We start from the raw sequence: 8,582 nt of genomic DNA on the forward strand, positions 1-8,582 counted from the left end.
GTACACACGTGGATATTAATTAATGAAGCGCCGACTAGCAATACGATATCTCATTCGTTGTTATCGGCATCGGAGAGTCAACAGCGGTCAAGGATTACACCGTGGCGCTATAATTAATGTGGCGATATATCGTCATCAAGAGGAAAAGACAAAAAGAAAGAGAGAGGGAAAGAGAGAAGAGAAGGGAAGGGGAAGAGAGAGATGTATTCATCAAATTTAATAAATACATTGGTTTCTCTCTCTCTCTCTCTCTCTCTCTCTCTCTCTCTCTCTCTCTCTCTCTCTCTCTCTCTTAATGTGAAGTGTGTCATGTTAGCATAAATTCGAAATTTTTCATGTACATTGGCGATAATACCGGGTACACGTATATCGCGTCATGGAATTGCTTAAAAGCATGATGAAGGAACAGCGAGGAGAATGCCGTTAAAGCCACTCTATAAATAATCGGCCGGTGTGTTTCCAGAGCTCCCCTCCTCATTTACACAACGTCGTGCAAAGGCGATAAGGATAAGCATGTTGCCTTCGAACTTGCTTGGTGAACGGCTCTTGAAGGCTCCACGTACCGTTTATCGGCGCGTTCTTCTCGCGACGTTTTAATTCATCTTTTTAATTCACATACACATGTATGTACACTCATCTCCCATTCATCTGTTCTGATTTCTCCGATAGGCGAAATTTTTCCAACTTTCTGCTTAATCATTAAAATAAGTTTCCGGAGAAATTAACGCAAAAAAAAGCATATTTCTGCAGAATTGTTTACGAATTATTGAATCATTGATAAAGTCAAATTTGTACGTTGTGAGATACAGAAAAATAAAAATTTAGTTTTTTAGAAAATTATAAAGTATAGTACTAATATCAATTAATCTTGCAGTCGTCAAAGTTATGTTAGATATTTACATAATTGCAATTAGATTATTGCATAAGAATTCTCTTCTCTCAAATTTGATTTCAATTTAAACCGAATTTAATGAGAGACAAGCACGTGATCGTCGATGTTTCCCGATCATAGTATTATCCGATTATGCGTTTCCTCAATTATCCTCTCATCGCTGCGAGAATCGCGATCCTCACGATGGTAAACTAGTCGATCGGTTTTCTCTCTCAGGTTGCCGGGCGAGCAAATGAGACGGAGAGAGAAGACGGAGAAAGTATGCAGTGTTACGTCCGAATTGTAAGCTTCCTGCTGCGAGCTCATTTAGCTCTACGATTGTAATTTCGAGTTACGTTATCATGACGAGGAGGAAGACGAAGGAAAGAACGAGTTTCTTTACGCGCTAGTTTGGATTTCTCCGCGCTGTAATCCAGATTTTTTTGTGTGTCGTCGTCGTCGTCATTCGAGAAATCGTTTGCTACTGATTCTTTCACAAACAAACACGCGTATAAGCAGCTATTGATTTCGATGGTTATCGTATTTTAATTTGAAATATCAAGAGATTCAGTCTCCCCATCGATTTTGATTTAATAGAAACTAATTTCATCTGTAAAGTTTTTCTCTTAACAATGTATTACTTAATGATTTTTTATACATATTTTACAAGATATTTTTCATATTTTTTATTACTTATATTATATTCATATAAAATCCTCGCCTAATAAAATTACGTGAAAAAAAATAGATAAATTGAAGAGATCAAACGGATAAAAAAAATCATATAAAATTAAATAAAGTTTTGATTATGAAAAATCCTGTATAAAATTGCATCCAACGATTGAGTTGGCGAAATCTCGGAAGACAAGGAAGAAGCTCACATATCGTCGGCGTTATCAGTGAAGAAATCATATTGCGCGAACAGTCGCAGTTCACTCGACGTAACGCGAGTTATCACGTGGAGAGGGAAGAGGTTGCGGTGCAGGAGACGAAAATATTTAAAAATAGACTCTTTCGCTTTCATATAATCACAAGGTCAGTACGGCGTTACCTCGACAAGGAAACGACTCGTCTACGTCGGCAATCTTCTAAACGCGATCACCGAAATCGGCCAAGTTAATCAGACTTTTGTTTATTTCCCTGCGACATATCACGAAAACAAATCTATGAATTTATCTTATAAATTTTATAATTTATATTATAGATATTGCACTTGCAATAAAGTATACTATACACATTTGCATACTTGCGACTCGTATTATCTTATATATCTGTATATATACATCTGTATATACATTTATATTTTATATCTTCCTTATTTTACCAGAGAAATTAGTTGTCCTTTCGTGTAAACATAGCATGAAAAAAAGGAGAAATTTAATTTTGTTGTCTGGTAGCCGGCATAAAATCTGACTTTGTGTCAAAAATGATTATTATGATAATTAAATGAAGAAGCTCGCTTGTCATAATTGTATGTTTGTTCCTTCTTACAAAGTGAAAGCTACAGAAATTCTATGCAAGTGTATATATGTGTATCGATAACAATATAAAATCGATTTTTTGTCTTTTCAAAGGTTTCCCTCAAAAACAGGAAATATTTTCCTTTGTATTATATACTCGGATAATACACATATACATATACATATACACATGCGCTCGCGCGCGCAGACAAACAATATACTATATATGTAGTATTTTCTTACGCTTTTATATAATACTAGAAAATAATATTTTCGTTTTTAAAGCATTTGCTTATTACGTAATTTATAGTACAGTAATTTATAGCGAGTTAACTAATATAAATAATTAATTGTATGGAATAATTTTCTAAACACCGTTTTACTAAATTCGATAAAACGTTATAAAAGAATCAGTTTGATAAAGATTTATTTTAACAATTAAATTTACTTAATCTGTAAATATTTATAATTATACAAAAATGTGAAGAAATTTTAAGAAATCGCATTCTATGCCCAATTAGGTATTTATAAATTAAATAAAATTAATTATTAAAATAAATCTTTATAAAACTAATTCTTTTTACAATATTGTTTTATCGAATTTTAACGAGATTCAAATAAGTCAGCACAAATGGCAAGGAACTTTTACTGATCTTGCACAAAGAAAAATCTTTTGTGGTCGAGAGAAAGGAGTTGCATCATGAAATATCACGATCTATCTTACGTGTCGCTTGTCAGCAATCGTTAGATAGAAAGTTTTCACTAATCGATCAATAAAATCTTCACGATGAGACTTCACTTTTCATACTGCGATTTATAAACAAACAAACACAAACGAGATATTAATATTCCTCGATGATATTTCAATATATTAAGGATATTGTTGAATGTACATCATATATAATATTAATTGGCATTATATAATAATTGAAATTATTTAATTATTCTATTTTTATTAATTATATATTATTCCTAATAAATCTTTTTTGTTGAAGCAATCTTCATTTTCGTTTGTTTCCTGATATTAAAAAAATTATGCGACATAAAAAAATTGTTATTTAAATTAAAGGTTAAAAAAGGATCGAAAATTTATATAATTAATTTTAAAAGATATGAAATAAAATAATTAATCTTAAAAATATCTCACTTGGTTTTTTCGCAGTGCAATTTACGGTATTTATAATTTATAATTAAATTTAAATTAATAGCATAAAAAGAATTTTTTTTAAACTCACATTGTGGAAGAAAGTATCAGCTGGTTTGACATCACCTGCAAATGCAAAGATAAAATTAAAACATTGAAAGGTTTTCTAAGCACGGCAATTATCTCTCTTCCTGCCTTTTATTTATCTTTATTTATCTTAATTTCATTATATTTTCATATACAAGGTATCCGGTAAGTTTTGATAAAGCGTTTATGTGTAGATAGAGCGGACTAAACTGAGTTGAAAAGTCCTCTACCATTTTGCAATTTTCGTAATAGTTAACAAAATATTAATTACTAAAAATCGCTGAATATTGGTTTTCAATAATTTTTTACTCAAATACTATCAACTTTACAGAAAAACAGCAAGAGATAAAAATTAGTTTCTTCTCATAAAGTTCTGAGAATTTTTTCAGAATTTTTTAATACCATATTTTCTCATGTTAGTAAAAATAGTTGTCAATAAGAAAATGTAAGTACCAAAAAGTTGATAAAAAATTCTGAAAAAATTCTCAGCGTTCTATGAAAAGAAAATAAACAATTTTTGTCTCTAGCAATGTTTTTGTAAAATTGATAGTACTTGAGAAAAAAATTATTAAAAATCAATATTTGACAATTTTTATTAATATCTTGTTAACTATTACGAAAATTGCAAAATGGTAGAAAACTTTTCGATTCAGTTTAGTCCATTCTATCTACACGAATGCTTTGTCAAAACTTACCAGACATCTTGTATAATGTGTGTATGATGTAATTCTTTCGATTTTACGATAAGTTAAATTAATCTACATAATTACGTACTTCCGTTTCGCATATGAGTATAAAATAATATAAATACGTATATTCCCTAAGCAAAATAGATTTATACGCTTTTACATCGTGATCGGTTGAACGATGTTACAAGACGCGAAAAACAGTGTGGCTTGACAGCTGCTATATAATATCGTTTACAAACAAGCTGTCTATTTAAATTCTAGTTCCAAGTATACCATTCGCGAATGCAAATAGCAACAGCAAAACGAGCAAGAAACTGCTACTACATTTCCTCGATCAATGTAATCATGTTAGTAGACTTGACATTCGAGCTAAAAAAATTAACGATTACGTTAAAAATAAGTGACGGTTTAAAGTTCTCAAATAACGCAAAAGATATTCAAAAAATACTGTAATTTTCCGTATTTTTTTATTTTTTGTATTCATTAGAATACTACTAGCTGTACTAGCAATAATGCATTTTCAATCTTAAACTTGATCTTTTTTCTTTATGAAAAACCAATCGCATTAATATTTCTTCATTTTCAAAAAAACGGTGAGAATTTATTATTGTTCGGCTCATTTGATCAGAAAATTTTTCGCAAACCGCGAATGCTTTCGCCGTCGCGGAAAGACAACGAAAAGGAATCAAGTCTACGTTCTACGGGAAAGCGAAAGTAGACATTGCGGTGACTTGTTTCGCTCCTCGAGTTATAGACACTCCAGAAGTAATGAAAGCGATAAAGGACACCGGAGTGCTTAGTGTATCTATATTGAGAGGCAGAGAGAAAGAGAGAGAGAGAGAGAGAGAGAGAGAATGGGAGGGGATTAAACGCGAAATACATAACAGCGAGAAGTTATTGTCATTCTTGACGCGTGATTTAATGCTGAATACGATGGCGATGATGGCGCGAAATAGCAGTGATTTTCATATCAGAAAACTGGAGGTCAGAACAAAATTCGTGATATTTAACGCTAAATTAAAATAACTAAATACATCCGCCAAATTCATAAACTTGTCCGAAAGATAAAATTTCATTGCTCATGAAATAATTTTACATCGTTTTAAATAGTTGGTAATTTAGAAACGAGTTGTTGTATTCGACCGTTAGTCCCTGACCGTTAATATCTTGACTCTCTTTGATAATCACCTACTCTGATATTGGTAGTCGGGGAGAAAGTACGCGAGTCATGGGAGACTTTGTCACGTCACGACAGATTGGATTGGTCCTTGATACACTTGCCATTTAAATCAGCTAAATTCTTTGTGACTTTATTCAATTTGCTTTCTATTAATATAATAGTTATATACTATTTCATAAATGAAATCGATTTATCATTTCAATAATTTGAGACTAAAACTTGACTAATATTTTTACTGCATAGTTTATGAAAACAGAACAAATAAATGTTTTTAAATAAATATAATCTAATTAAGAAATCAGTTTTACGTTTATAATTTAATGATCGACATCTTGTTGTATTGTTAATTACGATTCGATCCATAGAGGCGTTATTAATGATAACAAAAATTGCTAACAAAACTTTTTTGAAAATTTATCGTTACTTAAGTATTACATCTGAAAAAATATTTTATTATTGAATAATGATAATAAAATTGATATGGTAATATAATATACGATACGAAAACGTCTCTCCTCCCCTCTCCTCTCTTCCCCCTCTCTCTTTTTCTAATATAGAATTATAAATAGAAATGATGTACTACTAGAATTTCTTTCCTTTATATATTTTCTTTTTGTTTCTTAATTCATCTCCCTTATTAAATTTACTGCTGAAAATTATTTAAATACTCGAATATCTTGATGCGTTACTATATACAGTTGTTACTATATACAGTATCAATGCATTTGTCGATTTCGTTAATGGCAAGTTCAATTGCGGATCGATCTCTCATGCTCACTTACCGAGAAGCATTTGCTCCAGCTTGCGACGGTCCACACGGAAGCGTTCCTGATGCAGATCCTCGGGGTCGTTGATACCCAACAGGGCTGCGAGGTCACGCAGCTCCTCGCGACTCTCGAAGCCGGATTTGCCGGACACGCTGGTGGTCGCAGTGCCCTCCGATGTCTCCGACATCGTTTCCGCCGCCCGCCGTGGTTCGCCGTTGTTCACCACCATCTCGTCGGGCCTCATCCTGCCGTTCGACGAGCGACGTATCCGCCACGACCTCCGCCTGCCTCACCACGTTGCGACGCTACCGACAGGAAATAGAAAAAAAAAAAAAAACAGAAATTAGCTTTACTTGTATGCGATACCTCTGAAAGAATCGAACATTCGATCGATAACGAGACGATATTATTAGATAACATCTTTGTTGGGGATGAAAAGTAGAGAACAAATACACACAATACATACACATACACACGCACACACACATTCCATCCCAATGAAACTATCGCATTTTCCGTCTGGAGTTAATATCACGCAGGATGACTCTTGAAGGACACGAAGATTTTCGAATTCTCGTTCTGGCTACGTTTAAATATATGTATATTTAATACTAGCACGTGTTTGAGTCCACTCCCATGTGATTCTCATTTTGGAGGCGATCTTTGTTATTTGCGATGGATCGCGAAAATATTCAATCACGTGGCGGGATCAGCAAACCGGTGGGTGTCATCCACCATGTAGCACGTGCACGCCACGATGGTTTCAATCACGTGAATTACCGATAATCAAGATCACGCACGTGAACCGCCTTTTCAGCGCATAATTTATGCCTCTTATGTCGGATACAACAATTCTTACCTGCCGAGTAAAAAGCTCGATTCGGAGAACAAGAATCAAATTTTGAATTATCATTTAAAAGCTCATATTTGTTTATAAAATATTCAACATTTTCTTCCGCATGCAGCAAATTCGCCGAAATTCCTTCATAATTCCGGACAAGAAACAGACTTGTTTGCTTCTGCATGGTTCATAGTCTACGTGAAAAAAAGATAAACATCACGTAGGCAATACCAATCACGAGGAGTCACGTAGACGTAATTTTATACTCTACAGAGAGTCAGCTCGACGAGTTCGACGACCATTAGACAAACTATTGTTTCCAATTAAACTATTAATTGCATGCGCAAACATGACTAATAATTAAACAATAATTTATTATCGCGACAAATTATACTCTATTTTTCTCAAATTTTGAAATTGAGGAAGCAAAAAAGGCATCGACAGAATCTTTAAGTTTGAAAATTCGACAAGTTATTAAAACGGATATTGTTTAATCGTTGTTTTCGATTTATGGTCTTCTTCCCGGAGTCTCGTGCTTCAAGAAGTTGAGAGGATACCGGATTCTTTTTTATTTGTCAAAGCTAATGCCCTCGATTAAATGTGCATGCAGATGTGGGAGGTAGTGATGTAGAAGGCATTTCGTTTTTCGTAATCAAAATACTTTATTCCCGTGTTAATTTTGCGGACATATCTCAGCGACACGTGTATCATCAAATATAAACTATCCGGTTAGGTCAAACTGTGTAAACTGTTTGAGGAGTGCTGGCGACTCTTCGGAATAACATCACCTCGTCGCGCGGAACTGTCGATTTGAAATACCGAAGAGTATATCTTAAAACGAGCACCTAGAGAGGCAGACACAAATTACTCCGAAACGGAAACAGATAGTGGTGTGCACGTTGCTGAAGGTAGCCGAAGACGCAGGTATCCGGGTACATCCTGGAGGATGCAGAACCTAGATACGGGAGAGGATATAAATTGAGGGATATGTGTCTGATATAACACTTCACATCACTGTCGCCCGAAGACGCGAACTGACCTGCACGACGACGATGGCACTGTGTCGGATCTATCAGAATTATCGAGACGGTGGTGTGGTGTCGCGGGGCCTGGTCCTGGTCCCGCCGATGAATCTCTGTCTCTTCGTCCCGGGCCTGGTCCTCGTCCTCGCCGCTGCTGCCGTCCAACTCGATCGGCGGCAGCGCTGTAACCTGTCGTTGTAATCCGCGCGAGCAAGCGATCGGGCGATCGACCGACGGTGTGCGGCGCGGTGTGCGCGGTGTAAACAAAATATGGCGGTGGTAACAAGTAAAAGGGGAGTTACCCCGGAGGGGGACGCGGGGCGTCAAAGGCCTCGGTACCGTTTCCCGGAATTCGGGCCGATTTTCGGGGTAAGTGACGACCACCGGGGCGGCGACCAATCACAGCGCGTGCCACCGATCCATTTCGTTTTTATCCTCGTGCGCTTATCCTCACTCCTGAGGAATGCTCCTCACCGCCCCGACATCATCGGTATCGCGCTCGCTACCGATGATGTACGATA

General features: G+C 35.4%; 1 protein-coding gene across 2 annotated transcripts in view; it reads right to left on the minus strand.

The window, feature by feature from the left end:
- BicC (protein bicaudal C) overlaps nt 1-8,325 on the minus strand; it is a 35,047-nt gene extending 26,722 nt beyond the window's left edge. The window contains exons 1-3 of one of the 2 annotated variants that reach the window (XM_011060704.2): nt 8,079-8,325; nt 6,214-6,503; nt 3,567-3,601 (exon numbers count right to left, since the gene is read on the minus strand). In XM_011060704.2, the coding sequence (XP_011059006.1) occupies nt 3,567-3,601; nt 6,214-6,442 (264 nt within the window). In that variant the 5' untranslated portion in view covers nt 6,443-6,503; nt 8,079-8,325. The remainder of the gene's footprint in view (nt 1-3,566; nt 3,602-6,213; nt 6,504-8,078) is intronic. The other variant, XM_011060705.2, reaches the window with a different exon arrangement.
- Nucleotides 8,326-8,582: the final 257 nt, after the last annotated feature.

The sequence above is a fragment of the Acromyrmex echinatior genome, chromosome 9 (genome assembly GCF_024713525.1).
Source record: "Acromyrmex echinatior isolate Ae372 chromosome 9, ASM2471352v2, whole genome shotgun sequence".
Taxonomy (NCBI): Eukaryota; Metazoa; Arthropoda; class Insecta; order Hymenoptera; family Formicidae; genus Acromyrmex; species Acromyrmex echinatior.